General features: G+C 36.4%; 2 protein-coding genes across 6 annotated transcripts in view; one reads left to right on the top strand and one right to left on the bottom strand.

Moving 5' to 3' along the window:
* LOC113226334 overlaps nt 1-5435 on the bottom strand; it is an 11043-nt gene extending 5608 nt beyond the window's left edge. Inside the window, exons 1-6 of the mRNA XM_026458920.1 lie at nt 5284-5435; nt 1026-1244; nt 622-772; nt 322-474; nt 157-220; nt 11-88 (exon numbers count right to left, since the gene is read on the bottom strand). Coding sequence (XP_026314705.1) covers nt 11-88; nt 157-220; nt 322-474; nt 622-772; nt 1026-1244; nt 5284-5405 — 787 coding nt within the window. The 5' untranslated portion in view covers nt 5406-5435. The remainder of the gene's footprint in view (nt 1-10; nt 89-156; nt 221-321; nt 475-621; nt 773-1025; nt 1245-5283) is intronic.
* LOC113226395 (transcription factor p65) overlaps nt 5346-21569 on the top strand; it is a 56629-nt gene continuing 40405 nt past the window's right edge. For 2 of the 5 annotated variants that reach the window (XM_026459007.1, XM_026459006.1), the window contains exons 1-3: nt 5346-5392; nt 7820-7915; nt 19135-19209. In XM_026459007.1, coding sequence (XP_026314792.1) covers nt 7831-7915; nt 19135-19209 — 160 coding nt within the window. In that variant the 5' untranslated portion in view covers nt 5346-5392; nt 7820-7830. Of the gene's footprint in view, nt 5393-7819; nt 7916-8292; nt 8769-19134; nt 19210-21569 lie in introns of those variants that run through there. The other 3 variants (XM_026459008.1, XM_026459009.1, XM_026459010.1) reach the window with 3 other exon arrangements.

Raw genomic sequence — 21569 nt, 5'->3', positions numbered from 1 at the left:
CTGGCGGCGCGCTGCAGCGCCAGCGCCCGCTCGGCGGCGGCGCCGGCGACGCGCGCGCCCTCCAGCTCGTTGCGGCAGTTGCGCCAGCCTGCAACGCGACACCCGTCAGCCCGTCCGCGACCCCTTCGGGGTCCGCCTCCGTTCGCGCGGCCTCACCGACGCTCATCTCCGACGCCCGGTCCTCCGCCGCGCAGACGTCGTTCTCCAGGGCGAATTTCTCCTGTAAATGTAGACCGCCGCTGACGTCTTCGTTCGCTATTTCACATTTTGTAACGATCAAATCGACCCGCGACGCTAAACTAGAATGAGGCAATTTCTCACTCGTTCCAGCACGGTCCGTTCCAGTTCCTTGTCCTTCACCAGCTGCTTGAGACGATCGAGCTCGCGCATGGCCAGACGCACTTTGTTGTTGTCAGATTCCAGTAAAGACTTCAACGCTGCCACTTGTATGCGAAGCCGTTCCGAACACGACACCTACGACGATATCGTGACCGTTAGTAAAAGAACGTCGAATCGTGACAAGGTGACAACATACCTCCTATTCAAAATTAATACAATCCTAAAAAAAAGTATCGACACGACACGAAGAAAAGACTTTTCTAATTACGCTTTCGAACGTACCTGAAATTCTAGAGTCTTGCGAAGACAGCGCACCTCGTCGCGCCGCCGCCTCCAAGCCGCGATCACCATGAACCGACAAACCTTCGCCGCCGCGCTCTCTTCAGCCACACTGCGTAGCGCAGGCGACCTTGCCACTGCCAGTTCGTCGTTCCTAAACAGATCACATTAACTCTCCTTACTTCAAAGATCTATTGATTAAAGACAACATAAAAGAGATTAATCAAACGTATTACTTTGCCTTTACAATATTTTCTATAAAAAAAATATAGAACTCTTCGAAATTGTCAAAATACAGATGCTAATTACATTAGTTACCACGTCATAATACGTACGTTATAATTTTGTAAGTCAATGGTTATAATTGTAAATAATAATGACTGAGTAACCAATAGTATAATAGTAACCCATTTCGTCGAATCCTCTTTGTAGGCGTAAGATCCTCCATAGAGACAGCCTTTGGGCCAATCTTTACTGCTCTTGTTGGCGTCTGGTTCTCGTACTCGGTGAGGCAGCTGCGGATTCTCGCGAGGTTGGGACTGGGCGGTCCCGCCTTGGCCGTGAACTTGCTAACTGTGACTGGTGCCGAAAATAGTTGCTTCTTCGGATGTGCAGGTTGCACGCGGCTTAAATAGTAATAGTAATAATAACGCACACACTCAACATAGCCCCGCACTAGGGAAACCCTGTGTCGCGGGTGCCATGGACACAAACATAGACAACCACAAATTACACCCAAACTCACGAGAGAAATAAATGTAGGCCATACAAATATTTCTCTTGGCCCGGGAATCGAACCTGGGACCTCTGCGTGGCAGTCCGGCATGGTAACCGTTGGGCCACGGAGGCAGTTAATAAATGTGAACACAATTATTTGGGACACTGGAAACGAAAGAATCTAAACACGGTTTTTGAATGATCCAAACCCGCCCCTTAGAAAGAGACCCCTATTCAACAGTATGTAGGACGTGACCCGGGTCATCATCATCATCAAACAGCCTCTGCTCCATCTGTCTTCGGATATAGGTCTCCTCCATATCTCTCGAGAGATATGGAGGGTCGGGTAGTCTATTTTAAATTATGGATTTTCGTTAAGAATTTGTAAATTATAATGTTAACTATAGACACATTTATTTATTAATGGAAAACCAACAGCTTCAACCATTTAATAAAAACAGAAAGAATCAAACACAAATGAACAATAAACACTATTTGTTAACAAAATGCACTATTATACATAAATATAACAACCCAATACCTGCGCCAACAGTCACAAATTATTCAATAAAATTAAATAAAATGTCCATCAGTTTACGCTTTAGCGCATGAGCAATACATTTAAATATATGAACACTCAGGTCATGATTGACCAGCACACTAACCAAACTCTTGCTAGCGGCTAGCTCTAAATTGAAAACTGTTTTGTCTATAATTAAGACTCGCTAAAGGAATTGAAATAGGGTGATAGTGTCTCATAGAACGCGTAGGTATGTTAAACGAAATATCACTCAATAGTTCAAGGCAGTCATCATTATCGTTTATGATGTTAAGATTTACACTAGGCATATTAAAGATTTTGCGGCAAATATTTAGAGGTAATGGATTCAGATCCCTACAGAGACGTAGGTAGAGTCAAATGAATTATAAAACGAATTTATATTGTTACGCAATCAAGGAAAGTCTTTGTTTGGATATGTTTTGCAATTTGCAAAAAAAGAAACGATAGGGGCTATGTAAATAAATAAATAGACATAATTTTTTTTATACGAAGTGACGTTACGAACAAGTCGTACCCATGGTAAAGCGACACGCCTGTCCATAACAGTTGCATTGCCACTCTGAGCTTTAAATTGCAAAGATCATAAAGGCACTGGCACTGCGGCATCCGGTGAGCGTGAGACATAAGTTGACAAGTCCCGTGTACCTGTAATTATACCAACACCCTTAGCCATCCAAAACGGCGGCAAATAGATAAGGTGGCAGTACTTCCCTACACATTTAGAAATTATTTCACAAGGAGCTCTACTGCTACCTTCTTTTATATGTACAGAAGTCCCAAGGCATATTGATTGACAGTCGCACTTTCATCTCCAAGTTGGAGTCTATGGTGATGCCCAATTTAGTTCCGAATAACACCATAATTCCTTTTACCTCTTCAGTAAAAAATTTGGGCATCCTAATGGATCAGACACTCTCTTGGTCGAAGCAAGTCGCCGATGAAAGTCTAACATTTTTCCACCGCTTCATTCCCTCAAAGAGCTGCAGTACTTTCTTCCTCTGTCTAGCAAATTTATGCTTAGACGCACTCTTCTTCCTCTTTTGGACTATAACGAAATAGCCCCGTCGGAGCGGCTGCAAAATCAGTGTTCATATCATCATATTCGAGTTCGGCTTGAAAAAGTACGACCACATTTTCATGTTTAGAGATAAGTAAAGTTGTAGAATTGCTCACGTTTTATGCTTCCTCTATAAAATCTTTTTCCAACCTTCTTCCCCTAGTTACATTTATGAGCGTTTCCAATATCGTCAGGCCATGAGTGACCACCTGCTTTCCGGTACCAATTTGTTCCTTGTACGTACTTCCGCAATACAGTTGGGACTCGTTCACAGTGAATTATACTCGTGTGGCAAGGGAACCTTCTCCCGGTACAGGTCAAACAGCCACCTTCGGTTCGGGCTTTCATAGATGTCCTTTTGAAGACTTCTTCAAACTCCTCATGTTAGAGCTTACAAAATATTTATTTATGCATGATATATTTATTTATAGTTTTATATTATATATTCATTTTACTATATATTTTACATAATAATAATAATAATAACAACGCACACACTCAACATAGCCCCGCACTAGGGAAACCCTGTGTCGCGGGTGCCATGGACACACACATAGACAACCACAAATTACACCCAAACTCACGAGAGAAATAAATGTAGTTCATACAAATATTTCGCCCGGCCCGGGAATCGAACCTGGGACCTCTGCGTGCCAGTCCGGCATGGTAACCGTTCGGCCACGGAGGCAGTTACATGTAAGTAATAAATAGTCTTATAAACGTATGTATTCGTATGTACATTTGATTTTATTCAATGTAATTGTGTAATTCTTGAGTAAAGCATTAAATTTGTTTAGTTTTTTATTGCCAACCCTGGAACTAACTTTTCCTTTAAAAGTGTTTGATGATATTTATAATTTGTTTTGTGCTACAATGAAGTGTTTACATACATAGATACATTAATTTAACCTATAGATAGTAACTGGCTCTATTCCTCAGATGAGCACATATTATAGGTATTCATTAAAATGACAATATTGCCTTCAGCCAATGATAACAGGTTGGTCCGCTGAGGGATCAACTTTGATAGAGGTTAATATATAAACTTGAACACACTCCGCAATAACCAGTTGACCGAAGCTCATCACAACGTTATATGAGTCTGTAACGCGCTCGAGTGTATGGACTGCCGTTTAGTTGCGGGAAAATAAGAGGAAGTCACTTCAGTGTATAGTGTCAGTTGTATCACACGTGTTATCTCGGATTAGGTCATTTTTATATGTTAAATATCAATTGCAAATTGTGATTTTCGATTGCAATAAGTAAATTATTAGTACCTATATACGTGCGCTGGCGCGTTTAGTGTTCCTTGTTGTTGAATTCGAAGTGCACTATTAAGGATTGTTTACCAACATACTTGGGAGATTACAGAGTTTTACGTAAGTGTACTTTATTTCTGATTAATTTACTTTCTTGAATATTGATTGTTCGTTTATATTCTTAAATAGTACGTCTTGGTCATTGACCTACGAAAAATTTTATTGGTAGGTCAATGGTCTAGGTACTTCTTTTGTTTCTTTTGTTACTGGTGAGATTCTCAGCACAAAATTGGTTTCAGTGCTCGAGATATTGTTGATTACATGTAATTTTATTTTCTAATCTTTATTACACTATTAAATGCTCCAGTTGAAACTTTGCAAGATAATATAGAAATCACAGTTTTCTTGTCAACGTTTATCATTCACATACTTCCTACTACGTTGAACAAAACAATTGTTGAATATGTTAGTGCTTATTTTCTCTTTTGACGCTGCTGCTGAGCTGGCTGGTCGACTGACACATGGTGGGATGAAGTTCTGTTTTAACCGATAGTCGTAAACGACTTGACTATACTAGTCTAACGAAGAAAGTCCTCGACCCGGCTTCATAGCCATTTTCTTCAACGCTCTTAGCTAATTTATCTAGGTACATTTATAACTTTTGTAACTGTAGTTCAGTATACAATGTTTGCATTACCCCTAACGAGTGACCATTGCCCTTAAAGAGCCCGAAAACGGTGGTTAGTTTGAAAAACAAATATACGGTCCGAAAAAAATGGTTTTATTTCCAATTTGCATTGTATTTTATGATTTGTACTGCGTTCCACTGCTAGGCACATACCTCCTCTTGGTTTTGCAATTGACTTCGGATATTTAAATAGTTTTGAAAGTAGGTATGCTTGTATTGATTAGGTTAGGTACCTACTTATAACACACCTAAAGTGTTACTCAATGTCACGTAAGAAAGTATATGTAGCTGTAGCCTAATTTCGATGGTTTCATGAATAACAGCTTTGTTACGTCACCAATACATTGAGCGAAATGTGTGAAAAAAAAAAGTGAATCCTTACGCAGGCGGTGTGGTCTGCAGATTGTACCTCTCGCGCGACAGCTCACGTTCGGAAATGTCGCCCGCGCCGGACCGCGCCACTGGCGGCGAAGAATTCGCCGGCATCTTCGGTAAGTCTTGCATTTTCTTACAAATAATGTCCACTACTGCCTTCCTTCCCAACAAATATAGATAGCACTTAAATAAATAATACGCAGTTTAAAAATTTAAAAAGTCTACGAATCACGGCTGTGACAATTCGAAATCTGACGTCACGGTTCGATTTTGTTTTTAGAATTTTTTCGTTTTTCTCTTCATGCTGTAATTTTTTCGAAGGAGGTTTTGCGACGGGATGTTATTATATATTTATTACTAGAAACCTCTAGATGCATATAAATATAATTATTATTGAAGTTTAGGAAAATCGAGCGATTTGATAATATGTTACGTAGATATAAATAATAAATAATTATGTAATTGGCGGGGTTATTGATAATGATGCAAAACAAAACAAAAATGGATAACCGACCCTGAGTCAGACTCTACCTTCTATGTGCATGCTTATCTATAAATTAAATGTTTTAATAACAGGATAACAATATTTTTTGTTACGCTTGCTGTACAAAAATAATTTCTACTTACCTGTTAAACTTACCAGTGCTAAGTTTAAATTTAAAACAATAATGAACTAACTAGACACACAAAAAATCCCACAAATTTCCCATCTTTGCGGAAAAAATTATTCCTTTAAAAAACAAATTGAAATTATTAGCTTTCGGTGTATGATGTGCACGAGAGGTTCCCTACAAAAAGTACATCAATTACTGTATAAACTAGTTATCCGTATATACATATCATTACGACACGATCAGGTATGCAAAGCGTAGGGGCTTGACGTGTGGCGTGAGGCGACTGTTGTCGGTGCTGGGGCGCCAATATGGGGCGCCAGCCTGTGTGTCGCCGGTAGCGCCCTCGCTTCGATTTCAGGAGCGCAGCGGTGACGATGCGTCATAGCCCCCTGACAAACCCTTCATTCTAAAATTAAAAGCCTATACATTTTTTTTTAAAGACAATAGTAGGTCTTATACATAACTCAATAAACCTTAGGAAAGTAAAGATCAACTTTGTTTTAATTTTTTATTTATCTTCGAAAACTATACACATAGTTGTAGAATAGAGATTGCGAGGCACTTATATAATTATTCTTATTTATAAAAGTATTTAGAAGGTTATCATATTGGGATTTAGCAGAAAAAACCACACTAGTGGATTAATGATGCACTGCGGCCTATTACGTTATGTCTACTTCCAGTTTGTCAACTGATTTAAAAACAATATGCAAAGGATAAATTTATAAATCGATCTAAACAAAAAGCACAAAATATAATTGGATAGGTACTTATTACCAATACAACTACATGGTACACTTATACACTGTATATTGATAGCAATAACTTGTTACACTAAAAAGGGGGTGTGCTAGGCGCCAATATTCTGTACGTAGGATTCAAATTATAGATTTGAAGTTGAAGGTGGGCAAGGTAGGCACGAGTTGTGGCGCCTCACGCAAGTTCGCGGCAATGGCATTGGCGGCAGACGGGCCGGTAGCAGTAGGCGCTCCACGTGGCCGCGACTTCGCGTCGCCGCCATGCCGCGCCGGCTGAATCATTGAAACAATAGCTAATTGTACTTAAAAGAAAATTTGTAATTACGATGATGTTTGTAATTGACAATTAGGTGACTGATTTTTTACGCGCCAAGGATAAAATATGTGAATTCGTGCCTGTAGAATATAAACTATAGGTTACGATTATTTGATCGATTTTCCTGGTTTAGGTGCAAATGTTATAACATTGTCAAGGATATGTTTGGCATATCGTACCTCCGGTAAAACACAGACTTAACTGCAAAAAATTATGATACCAAACCATTTTTAAAGTGCAATTTATACGGAAAAACAGAGACTCATTATGTATTCCTTCATTTTTCTATAGAGGGCGTAATGCGTATTGAAATAGTATAATATTAAACTAAATACAAAACTTTTCATTATTTTTTTGTAAATTTTACTAATGTAAGGTGGCTCCTATTTCACCGGAGGTGCGATATGTAGGAAGGTACTTTTAATGTACCCTAAAGTATCGAACTAGTCATATAACATCATTGATTACCAAAATTATGTACTTATTTTATTAGTAAGTAGGTATGAAAGAGTATAACATTTAGTGAAAGTACGTATAAAAATTGTCAAGCCCAAAAGATTGTCTCTAAGATGACTAAATTCTGTAGAGACAGCACGAGTGTAGATATAGATAGGAAGTATGCATCTCGTGTTGAATGAATGCGTATTACAGAGTGAGTCACCCTCCCCCAAAATCTACTTACTGAAATATTCCGAAACCTCCCACGCGCTTTGCTCTACTAAATTAAGGTTTCCGAGCGACCCCTATGATTCATCCTTTACGGACCTTTCCTATATTCCCACTTTACGAGCCTACTAGTAAATAAATGTAGTACGTACAAAAAATTTGTTAAGTCAATTTGCGCTCTTCTTACAGATTTCGCTCTTATGGAATACCTACTTTCTGCGAAGTATCCGTACAGAGTGGTATGGAGTCCAAAATATGAAGATATTTCTCCAGCTAGCAGCTATGGTAAGCATATCATTATCATCTTAGGATTCTCAAAAAATTAGTCTTACGAAGTCTTACTCTACGGATATTGCCCAAACTTTAGTGAAAATTTGTTTGATGTGTGCCCATACATGCATTCTATGATCTTACTTCTTGACATCTTGAAAAACGCGGGAAACGGAAGAATGTGACAGAGCTATGTTTTGTTTTTCTTTACTGCTCACACTCGTGTAAAAAGTTACAAATTCACAACGCGCATGCGCCATGTCCGCGTACGTCACACGGTGGCCATGTGATATCCGCCAGCCAATCGGTGTCAGTCGTTCGTGGTGTGCGGTCCAGCTGTCACGCACACCGACGCGCTTATCAACCATTTTTGACGTTCTCTTCGAACAAGTGTTTCAACTTCAGTGATTATTTCTAAAATCATTTTCTAATAAAAATTTCAATCTAAAATCGTTGTAAAATTAGTGTCGACCATTTATTTACTACTTTATATAACAGCGTGATATCGCGACGACCTGTGCGTTACAATTCTCGGAACCGTGCATGCTGCGATCGAGACGAGGACCTTGATAACTTGTTCCTCGGACGGACGAGCGACCAGACAGTTATTATAGGATCATGCCCATGGAGGTACGTCTTTAGTTTACATTTGTGAGGCAATCGTGTGTGCATTTTCATCGATTAAACCAAAGCGGAGTGAGGTTTGTGTGTGAGCTCCTACCCGTGATACAGTTTGGATATACAAAGTGAACCGGCCAGTGCCATGACGAAGTTAATATAAATGTGCGTCTCGATATTGTGTGCGGAAGGAACTTTGTGAGCCGTGAGCGCGGCGCGGTCGGTTAATTCGCGATGGACTTCGGTGGAGGTAAACAGTGTGAGAGTTCATGTTTCAGCCACAAGCACTCGTCGTCACATGCACGTTGCACTAAAAACTCGCCTGGAACGACACGCTGCATGGTGCCCGTCCAATTCCAGCCTCTTACTGCTTACATATGATAGCCAGTGCCCGCTCAAGTCTCATTCTAAAAATATCCAAAGCTGGCCGCACACTACTCATGGAAACTGTAGTTTTGCTTCTGATATCCTTTTGGTTACTGCAGTGTTCTTTAATTAGAATCCTTCCTTCTTTATGTAACATACATTGCACCGGTAACAATGTGGATCATAATTATGATAAGTAATATTAGCTGGTCTAATTTGGTGCTAACATTGCTCATATTGGTCGCCTGAAGTAGGTCATTACTTTAGTCTATGGTATTTGCATGAGTTTAAAAACTGGTCTCACTTTGCTTTCATTATTGTAATGTTTGCCAATTTATTTTGACTGCAATGTTTCAACTGTTGCACACTTATAATTTACGTATTTAAGTTATGTTTAACCTTTTCCACAGAGTACCTACAGATAAATTTCATAAATAGTGAAAACTATATCAAACAACAGATAATCTGTTCAAATGATGAATCATCGCATCATTTAGTGTAAAGTAACGGTCACTAAGTAAAATACTATGTCATTTCATTGAATTTATGTTTATTTACTTTTCAACATAGTAGCCAAACAATATTAGGTTTATATAATTAAGTTACGTAGATAACAAAATTTATATGCATTATACAAGTACCACAATTTTTTGAACTCTTGAATTGATTGTTGCATGAATAACTAGACATGTGCACATATTAATTAAAAGTTCATTAAATATAAATGAATAAATGCATCATGGACCATCTAGTATTTGAAAAGTAACAAGATTAGGTACAATTTCATAAAATCTATTTAAAATTATTTTAATTTTTATTATTGTAAGCCATTAATAAGCAACCTACCAACAAATGGACGTCGGGTCTAATACAAAAACCACAAAAAAGTGTCCAAAGTTAACCTATACGAACATGGTGACATTTAACGAAATCTAAAAAACTAATACATTTGATTTAAATTGTAACATCATAGCAGTTCTGCCTAATTTAGCTTGCAACAATTTAAGGGCCCAAAAATAAATACCACATTCAGCTTCTACTGAAAATTACTTAAACCCAAGAGTAATGGAGTAGCCTTTATTGTAAATATTAATTAATTTTTATATATATTATTATGTTGAATTTTGTACAAATTCACTTAAAGGACTAGTAAAGAGTTGAGAGAGGCAGATACATACACACAAATATTACTACAAATGTGAAAATAAAAGTGCTATAAGAAATATATCGATATTCCAACTAAACATAAACTCGAATGTTGTTACGCTTTCGAGTAATTTTAATGCTTTTCATAAAGACAAAATTAACTTTTGTTTTGTAATCTTCCTAAAAAAATACATTTGACATTATGAAAATTGGAGCTAAGGTTATTTCGGGCAAATGTATTTTCTGACTTCTAATAGGTAATCCCAAGCTGTAAAAAGAGTATAACAATATTTTATTAGTTATTGCTAACGTTTAATAGAAAAATCATTTTAAAAGTAATATTAAAATCAAAGTGACAGTATAGTTAGACAGTGGGTGTAAGTTGTGGTTGTCTATGTGTGTGTCCATGGCACCCGCGACACAGGGTTTCCCTAGTGCGGGGCTATGTTGAGTGTGTGTGTGTGCGTTATTATAGTTTCTTGGTTCTAAATATTTCAATCGCTTCTGGTTCGAACAATTGAAAACAACTAAGAACTTTATATAAGCTCCTTGAAATCGTCTTAATGGGTCTCTTTCCATCTTTTGCGCATTCAATGTGTAGAAAAAGAACAGTTAGCTATTTGATAATTTTGTGAGCTTTTGTAATTTATAATAAAATTCTCTATAAAACTGTACAAAATAACACTTTTAAATAAGAACTATGATAACACAACATATCTGTTTAGTTAAAGTATGATACAAAATCCTGTTTTTACACTTTATTGCAGTAATATTTACAAGTTATTATTACATGGTACTACATGATTGACAACCGCGCTGTCAGTCGAACAAACGAAGACTGTTGCGCGATTTAACGCCCTACAGGTGCGGACACTTTTTAGCGCGAACCGACGTCCATTTATTGGTAGGTAAATGTTGTAAGCATTTAAATTTTCTTCTAATGTAGAAACATTTCAATTCTTAAAGGAAAAGTATTCCATTGCATAACAGGAATTCCCTAGACTTCACACAGGACTTTAAAGAACAATTTAAATTTTATTATTATAGCATTATAGCACATTAAGCTACACAATGTTGTTCGAATATCACCTCCAGTGCAATGGAACAAAATCCGTCAATGTGTATTATGGCTTGATGTGCTTGTGTACATAAAATTAATCATATTTTAACTATAAAAATATATTATTTTGGTTACATTGGTTCAAGAATTAAGTAAAAGTAGGCAGATGTGCCTAATGTTATTTTTATTTACACTCCCCTGTAAGACCTATCAATTCAGATCAGTTCAGTGCGGGTACAGGAATCAGGAACTAGTTTCTTTGATCAAATTGAAAGAAAAATGTGGCTACAATGAATAAGGTCTTTCTAGAAAAACTTTGCACAGGACTGACAAGTGTTTACTAATTAGCAAGCAAGAAACTCTGAAATCTAATGAAAATTAAATAACAATGAGTCTTATATTATCAAATGCCAATAACCATCATGCAATGACACCGTGTCACAGTCCTGGTGTGCAATTAGCATATTTAGCGCAATGCAAAACAGTAAAAATTGTTTAGTGAAAGTTTTTAACTGTTTTCCTCATTGTAAACTGTTGTGTTAACACACAAATTAATTCTGTTGATTTCTAGTACGCTAAGGCTGATTGATTACAGAAATAACATCAATTTATGACACATTTCTTTGTGTGACATTATACTTAGAGATTGGTTGCAATTTTGTCACGTCCACATAATTATAATGCACTCTGTGTGTTCATCCAGACTATATGTCAAATTTCATTTAAATCTGTTCGAGTGATTCAGATTATGATATTATCCAAACACTAATATCTTTTTTTTTTGTGTAGCTGCACAACATTATTACTGTCAATATTGGTTCAACCAATGAAATGCATTATTAAAAGAAAGTGTTGCGATATGCATAGTAATTACTTGCTATTGTGACATTTTTTGTAACAGAATGTCTGAGGATATTCATGCCCAGTCAATGGCATGGATATGTTCTAAAATTGTACTTCATTATTAATCTGGTCTACAGATGTTTTTTTTTTTGCTTAACTAATTTACCTTACTGGTTGTTCTTCCATAATTTGTGCCAAAGTACAGCCAAGTAAAGTTTATGCAAGATTTACAGTTAAGAGCACGTCAAGCTTGACACTTTGTACTTTGGACCGTTCTTATCGTAAGCAGCATAGAGTTGGATTTAAATCTTAAGTGTCAAGCTTGACGTGCTCTTGACCCTGTACCATACTGTAGCTATGTTAAATACTACTAATATAAAGTATAATGCATTTTTAATGAGTTATTTTAATAGGCAATCACATAAAGTATTCTACAGTTAGTCTAATAATATACATTTGATTTTTATTAGATACTACGCAATAAACCAGAAACTGACGATTAATATTCTTTTTTTTGGTACTGTTTTTTCCATTGGAAAAGGCAAAGGCATTAATGCACCATACAGCCAAGACTGAGAGACTCTTTCTTGTATTCCATTACAAGAATTAAATGTCTTCGATTGTGCTTCTTACGAAATAATATAAAATTGGATAACTATCTCGATTTTTCAGGAGATCTGGTAAAGAAAGCGGGATGTTTTCAGGGGTTTTGTATTTATAAATCATAGTAAGGCTTTGGATACTTGGATATTAGTACTGTTAAAGTGTTATCGTGACGTGGGCCGCGGTCAGCTACTGACCTCGACCGCGTACCTATATCAGAATCACACTAACCTCTGTTTGGAATATGTTTTGTTTACCTATAGTTTTAATCGAAGGTGAAATCGCCTGTCTCACTTTTGAAATAGATCTATGTCTCTACGAAGTACGCGATGTCTTTCAAAATGAAATTATATACCGTATACAAAATGAAATTACTACAATAATTTAACAAATCATACCGTTTACATTTTTTCCTTTTATATCGACAAAAGCATGACAGATCTGTACGGACGAGCTTAGCTTAGAGGAGGGAAAAAAATACTTGGAGGTGGCCGCGTTGACAGCTTAGTTCAGTAAGCATTGTTGCTCTGAGGAATAAACGATACTACATACAAAGTAGGACCTGTAATATTGGTTAGCGTATATTTTAAAATAAGAACTGTCACACCTATGAGCGAGATCAAAGTAAACAATATTATCTCTCGCCTCTTTAAAAAAGACTTTAAAAAATTGAGGAGGCAATCAAAGCGACCTTGGCCGTATAATATTATTAGCGTCCACGGAAAGTGTCAAAGACGAAACAAGAATGCGGTATGACCGTCGTTGGTTGTTTCTTTGAAGTAACAGTTTTTTGTACAGTCAAGAGCACATCAAGCTTGACACTTTGGACCGTTCTTATCGTAAGCGGCATAGAGTAGGATTTAAGTCTAAAGTGTAAAGCTTGACGTGCTCTTGACTCTGTACATACTAATATCTGTTACCTATCGAATTAAATGATGTTGTATGTTATATTTTTATTGTAATTCCGCATTTCTTTCTTTTATACTTTGAAAAAATTATGTCCTTCCAAGTACCTATTATATTTGCATAATTGACAGCAGTTAAGAAACTGGATTGTTAAAATTCGTTTTTTTGGGTATTTGTAGAAGTACAGCCTAAACTAAATTAACAATGACGATCTACTTGTCATTAATTCATTATAATGCAAAAGATGCGACGTCGTTCTTGAAATAATTAGCTGGTCACATTATCATTATCACAGAGTTATGCATAGTTAGTTCAGTTATTAAATCTCATCAATAAGCATTCAAATATAAATCTTTATTAATTTATAGATACTAGGTATTTCCACGTACATGTATTATCTGTTGTAGACGCTGTAGTAGGGGTGCAAATTACTTTCAGAACATCGCTCTAAAACCGATCGCAAAACAAGAACCTTTGTTTGCATATCGTTCGTAACGATTGTGTCTTGCATGTAGTATACCGTAACTGAATAATAAATCATATAATCTTGTTCAGTTTTTAAAAGCGATTCCCCACATTTCGTTGTATATACGTATTATATTAAGATAGCGTCTAGGTAAATGTAATGGAAATAAAAACAATTTGACATGGATGTAAAGAAAAACCTATATAAAAGGCTTTTTCTTTTATGTCAATTAATTATACGAGTTGTGAAATGTGTCAACTTCGTCTGAGTTAACGTCGGCGTCGAAAGTTCTCATGATTCACATTATTAGTACGAGATACGGAAACAGAATTTATCTAACAACGTGGGTGTCGTCAATCTGAAATATTATTCAGAACGTGTCGACTGAGTAGGTATGAAAAACTTTGTAGAGAAACGTTACGGTCAAAAGTTTGCCTGGGTATAACTTGAAATGGATGACAGGTGGAATAAAGCAGTGTTAAAAGTGATCATTATCACTTGGAATAACAAAATGCTACCGCTAGCAATGTCTTTACATGTGTTTTTGTATGAAACACGTATCGAAACGTGTCAAATGTCAATCTCAAAAAGTTACAAACCAAATCGTTTTCCCAAACATTCTTCTTCGGGTTTATTTTGGTTTTCTGACTGTCAGTTTTATCCAATAATTATAGAGATAAATCTATGAATCAGCATGATAATTATCATGATCATTATAAAAGAAAATAAATATCCCTGGTAAAAAAGCTTTAAAAGAAGGGTGGCTAACAGAAACGTGCTACGTTGTGCAAAATTGCTGGCCGTTGGTGGATGAGACTAGCGCAAGATCATGGAGAATGGCACAAACTACGGAAGGCCCTATACCGAGCAGCGGCTGAAGTCGGAATGTAGATGATAATTATGAAATGTAGCATGTGCGCATTATACCGTAATTACATGAAATTGATACTTGAATTAGATTCCAAAATAGAGTTACATATTAGAAATATCGCGTCTGCAAACTGCCTCTGTGGCCGAACGGTTCCCATGCTGGACTGCCACGCAGAGATCTCGGGTTCGATTCCCGGGCCGGCAGAAATAATTTGGATGTAATTTATAGTTGTTTATGCGTGTGGTTATGAGTGTGTGCGTTTTATATATATTATATCGAAAAAACTAATAATTATTACGCTTTACGAACCCTATCTTCCATGACTCCTTGACTTATTCTTCTATGTCTTCATACATTGTGTGCAGAAAACCTTAACTTGCTCTCTATTAGAACATCAAAATCTTGCATTCTGTTGACTAAAACTGATATTTTTTGTATAAACTTAATATGAGTACATTTGGTCGCGTTTAATATAGTTATCAGAGACTCAGTCTTTTAAGGCGTTTTATAATGACTCGACTCCATTTTACAGGAGTCGACTCTAAAATGAAGACTGAGGGTTCGAGGTTTTATTAATAAGACTCAGTCGTTATACTAAAAGATTCAAAAGATTTAAACGACTTGTAAGACTTAAACGACTCGAGTTATTTGAAAAGGACTTTAGGACATAAGTAGTATTTAGTAAATAATCACGTTTATTTACTTAAAAAAAACGTAAAATAAATAACTTGCGGGTAGAAATAAAATCACGCCATACGGCTCATGACTCGCGACTCCCGAGGCTATGAGGCGCCAGTCGTTTTAGTCTTTTTAGACCTATAAGTCTTTTAAGCTTCCTAGGGTTAAAAGCCTTCGACTCGAATCAATCTTCAGTTTTAGTCTTATGACTTAAGACTTGAGGGTTAAAAGAGTAGACTAGTCGTAAGGCGTTGACAATTAGTCGAGGTTTTTTAAAAGGCCTTAAAAGACTGAGTCTTTTTCATCACTAATTTAATAACATACTATTGTGCCATAAAATTTATATCTATTCGGCAAAGTTACATGAGTACACGTAATGCAGTACGTAAGTTGCAAAAACACGGCAACCCAAACAAAATCAGGCCCCTAGCAACATAAAAGGGGAGACAAGTTTCCTGTGACCTAACTTATTATTCAAAAGGGATATAACATTGAACCCTTTCCCTTAAAATAGATCCATTCGTACGAAAGCATACATTATGTTAGGTTATATTTAAGGTTGAGTCACGCTACTTTCGTGCTGCCTATGACAAATGTCCCCTTCATTCATGACTGTATGTACGAAAGGTCTTAATACACTAAATACGTAAAAATTCCCCCACCTACCACTTCGATATAGTACTAAGTCTATACTCAATATATTTATTGCATTCATATGGTAAACATGTATAATTAATTATATCATTATGACAATACAGCGATTTTTTTTTTGCGCCTCTAGGAGGTCTAGCCAACCAAATCACGGTTTCAAGTAAATTTTTGTGTTTGAATTTGTAAACTCTTCATGCATAATATTTAACTAGCCACTATAAATCTACAAGTGTGTACATTTATTGTATAGTACCTGTCTAGGCTTTTATTTTTCCGAAACGTTTACACAAACATCAGATTGTAGGCGTACCGATGCACGATGGTTGTACTATGACGCAACAATTGTTTATGGGGATTTTGTATTATTGACTACAGGAAGGAAAACCATGTTTTAAAACTGGCGAATTGATATTTTCGAAGACAAACCCGTTACGTTTGTAAAAGAATGTTTAACAGACACGATGACGTCAAAGAAACCGTTCGGGTTGCGCCCATCGAGCCGTCTGTCTGTGACGTCTGTGGGTTGCATAACCGTACCTTCAATATTATCGGACTTCTTATAACATCATAATCGATCGAGCTTGAAAAATGTTATTTAATATGCAGTGTTTCGAAATAATTTAATAAAACTTTACTTATCTTGAACCCAAACAACTTTAATGACAAGGAAATGGAATACACTGTTGGGTTTCCCGAAAGCTACAATTTGGTCTACTTTTTAATCTTCTTACGACGAACGAGCAGAACCGATTTGTTTGGGAAAATAACTACAATATTCTATAATATAATACACGTTGTCATCAGGCACCTTTAACTCAGACGATCCATTTCGCACGGCTGTCAATGATTTATCTTTGTTTGGCTGGAATCCAACTTTCTCGTGTAGATGACACGATAGCTATTTAAACCGGATTTTAACCTTCTAGGATCTTGTTCTAGCCATTGTACTAATTTATAAATATAGCGTCTTTGTGAAGTGTTTGGCCGGAGTTAAGGAAATATAATATAGATAATATAATAAAGAAACATTGAAACTTTTACTATGGTTTCTATTTGGGAAATAATAAAATTCACGATAAACTCCTATCGTGAATTTTATTATTGTACGTCACGGTATCCAAGGAGTAGTACGTACGTTGGGGTTAATAAGTGTAATAAATAGGGGTCGAAGGAGTTAGCGGTTAGCAGGAACTAAAAATAATACGATTGTATGAGTGAATTTAAAAGTTGCTATGTGGTTGACCACTTGCTACCTCACTTTAAGTACATTTGTTTTCTTTTAATCCCTAACATCCCCTTTATCAATTGCTTGTTTAACCGTTAGGTGCACTTGAGATTAAAAGTGAACTCTATGCTATTTAGATAAGGCGGTTCACAATGTGGAATTCAGTGTGCAAAATGCGTGGAAATACGGCCAGTATCTTTTGAATCATAATAATTTGTTTTTAATGAATTTGAAATTACCGGAAAATTACGACTCTAATTGATTTTCAGTTCAACTATTGCACCTCATTGAAATAATTAACTATAACGATTATGTTGAACTACATACATATTATTATACAGGCAGATATAGTCGGCTTAATAAATCCGCCATATTATGAGACTTCAGCCATTGGGCTCTAATGTGACCAGAATAGTTAAAATCTTGAGTTTCTGACTAATAATTAGTGACTACGACATTTTGCTTCCGCCATCATATTTTTTTACATTTTGTTGCACTTTGCAGCACGCATGTTTGTTGTTGAGTGCACTCGTATTCGTAATGTAGTATTGTATGTAACCCACAAGGGCTTTTGTGTGGGGGGGACCCCACAATGACTTTTACTCGTAATATCAAGCTCGCAATATCTTGTTAATTAACGAACCTGAAAAAAATGTTCTAAGAGCTAGGAGACGTCATTTTGACATTGACAGTTGTTTGTTCACATTTTTGATCTCGAATCCCATCTCAGAGTTTTAGTGCCTACCTCTAAACTCCGACGTTCGATACTTCAGAGAAGGAAGGTCGTTATGCCAATTTTTATCAAAAATGATTTATTTATGTAGTTGGGTTCATTTTTCATGCATTTTCGCAAAATTTTATATTACTATTTTACACATTTGCCCAAAAAACAGATTTTTACGTATACTTAAAAAGAACCAAAACTTTTAGAAATTTTTGTTTTAAATTCGTCTTGTACACTTAGTTGTTTGACTTTGAATACTGGCTCTCATGTCACAGGTTCACCCTATTTTGAGAGTCAGGGAAAATAGCAACCTATAAGTTTGAAACAATGTTATTTAAGTTTTTCTGTCTTTGTTATAAACTTGTTACTGTTTCTTTCTTTCTTTGAATAAATATTATTATTATTATTATTATTATTACTTTAACGCCCATTCATCACCGAAATTTGGAATGAAACTTAAAATGTAACTTGAATTTATCAGAGTTCTTTGATTAAAAAGAAAAGCTTTATAACATTTCATAGGTTCTTTGCATTTGAGAGGGGTTGGTTTTACATAAATGCTACGATGTAATTCAATAGTTCCATTTAAATTAGCGTAATTTATTGATATAATTATTCGAATGAGCAGTGGTAGCCTAGCGGGAGAACGGTTGCTTCTGAATTGAGAGTTAGACGGTTCGAATCCCTGTGGCAGCATATACCTGTGACTTTGTGAGCATTCAGTTGCAAAACCTCTCGTTGACCGTGTAGGAAAACATCGCGATGAAACCTGCACATCGAACAAGGGTCTCATTCTCCCTTTTGAGAAAACTCGTGCCCAGCAGTGGAACATAATAGGTTGACGACGACAATATATGAACTGAAAGTTAGATCGATTTTGTTATAAACATTGTACTAATTTATCAACTTATTAATCACCAACGTAATTAATATGAGGTACTAATTATGTTACATCACATTAAAAAACTATCGCCATTAACGTGTTAGTATTTTTAACTTAAAATAATATGGCATCTACCTTCTGTGATATTATTAATGAAATACATTCCGTATACTGCATGAGTGATTTATTTACAGATGGCGGTCTGTCCCCCGGTGTGCTAGACCAGAACGACGGTGAAGCAGACGCCCCCCTGAACTTTAGTGATGTTCGTAAGTTCGTGTTTTGTTTTGCAAAAACCTTAGCACAATAATCAGTAAGTACGTACATACCGTCACGCATCCCTTCCACAAGGTTAGATAGAAACCATGAACTTCCACTTGTTTCACTTCTAACAAACCTCTTTTGCCACCACCACTCGCATCAGTCTCGTCATACCAGCGCGTTTATTCATGGCAAAGAAGAAATTGGTGCATTTAACCTGGCCTTTTTAAGGGTCTCTCCAATCCGATCGAGATAGTATATATCCGTGGAGGTGTACTTGTCCTCACTTAGCATCGCTCTATACGCATTTCCTTTTCTATCCTGAAGGGCTAAGTACGACAGGGCGCGATTAGCGCGAGAGCGACATACAGCGCGGGATAATGCTATCTCGCTCTTTATGTCGCTCTCGCGCAAGTCACACCTTGTCGTGCTAGCCCTACTGGTCCCTACATCATCTTTCACACAACGCTCAGTTACTAACACTGTTAATCGCAAATACTGCGCGAAGCTCTCATTTATCCAGCATTCTCCCAATTCTCACGGGTTTTTCTACTACACCCAACACTCAGTCACTACTGAACGTTAGAAATCATTAAGGGATGAGCAGTTGTTTTTATTCATCGTTTCCGTTTGAAAAGCTGTGACGATTTATCTCTCTTCACTCGTGTTAATTAATCAGGGAATTGAAAGACTTGGTAATTCGTAAAAAAATGTGACATGATTGACATTGACGAAATATCAATCATATTCCAAAGTAACAAGAAATCGTTCAACATTTTCCTGCATAATTATCTTCTTTCCAAGGAGTATATTGGTTTTTTGTGTACGCTGTCATTATACTAGTTATTAGACGTACTTATATATTTTTTGCATAATTATCGCATCAAGGTCTTTTTTATTGGTTTCGTGGTTCATCAATAATTTGTTATATTACTTAATATTGCAATCATTCATGATGTTTGTGCCTTTCTATAGAAATCGATAGGGTAATTATCGATTGTCTATTTAACTTCGTGTCGGGTTTGGCAGAATATCCAGGCCATGCAGCAACGTACTTGATGCACATTATTACATTTCCTATTAATTTTTTTCAATATTATGTTCTTTTCTATAATTGTTTGTGGTTTATGTTGTTTGAATAAAGCCCTGATGTATTATTTATTTTTTTATTGTCATAAGTTCACGAAATAACCTGAATTATTATAGAACTAACATTTGCTAAGTAAACTATTACGCGTTCTTTTTTTATGAGTATCACATTTCTGCTTAGCGGCAAAAGTAGGTTCGTTTGCAGTTTTCTCTGGACGCAACTCTTTCACAAGGAGCTAACTAAATTGTGAATCACAGTTGCAACTAAGGTTCACCGCAAATGTGTATCGCACAGTAAGCGTTACGTAAAAATATGGTGTAGCCACAAGGTGAGAACATATTACGCCCCTCACTAACTAACGCTGACGTCATAACGTCATGATAGTTAGAACATTAGGCAAATTAATCAGCGCAACCTTCGATCATATTAGGAGAGCGCAAAGAATTTTCGGGTTTGCATATTTTGAACTGTAGCTAGATTCAATCGCGGTCTTACATTGGGTTTTGTTCGTATAATGTATAATAGGACGACTTGTGCAGAACATTCGCGTTGTTATATTAAACAACTTTAGGGATAGTTTTCTTATACAAAATAGGCGAGGTTAATAGGAAATTTTGCATAGTCAAGAGCACGTCCAGTGTTGCTAACTTAGTGACTTTGTCACTAGACTTGAGTGACATTTTGACATTATATGAGACATTTTATTTCTATTTCGCCACTTTTTTGGCGCCTATTTAATTCGTTTTCATCTTTTAACAATCAATGTGATATCACATCTCTCATGGAAGAATGGCGTAAGTGAAGTTACGTCAAAAAAGTCTATTGCTCCATTAGATACAGAAAAATATAACCCACATCCTCTTCAATTCTAGTAACTCTGTCGAGTAACATTGTCGTTGAGTTACAAGAATTGGAGAGGATGTGGGTTTATTCTGTGTCCAAAGAAGCAATAAACATTTTTGACGAAACTTCACTTTTGCCATTCTTCCATGAAGGGTGCGATTATACTTAATGTGATACGTTTTTATGAGATGTATTGGTCTATTCTCTAAAAGATTATATAATTTATTCATTCATTTCTCTGCGCTATGACTACAAAGTTCTTGTTAATTAAATGAACCTTATACGTAAGGTGAGAGTGAATTTTTCAGCGTGGAAATACAGTTTTTGCGACACCTAGCCACTTTTAAACCGAGATTTGCTTTAGTCTAGTTGGCAACACTAAGCTTGACACTTTGGACAGTTTTTAATGCAAATTACGTAGGGTCTGATTTCTTG

This window comes from Hyposmocoma kahamanoa, unplaced genomic scaffold, assembly GCF_003589595.1.
Source record: "Hyposmocoma kahamanoa isolate Upper Pololo Valley unplaced genomic scaffold, ASM358959v1 190, whole genome shotgun sequence".
In the NCBI taxonomy this organism is placed as follows: domain Eukaryota; kingdom Metazoa; phylum Arthropoda; class Insecta; order Lepidoptera; family Cosmopterigidae; genus Hyposmocoma; species Hyposmocoma kahamanoa.
The sequence above is the reverse complement of the archived record's forward strand: the minus strand, read 5'-3'. Positions and strand labels throughout refer to the sequence as shown.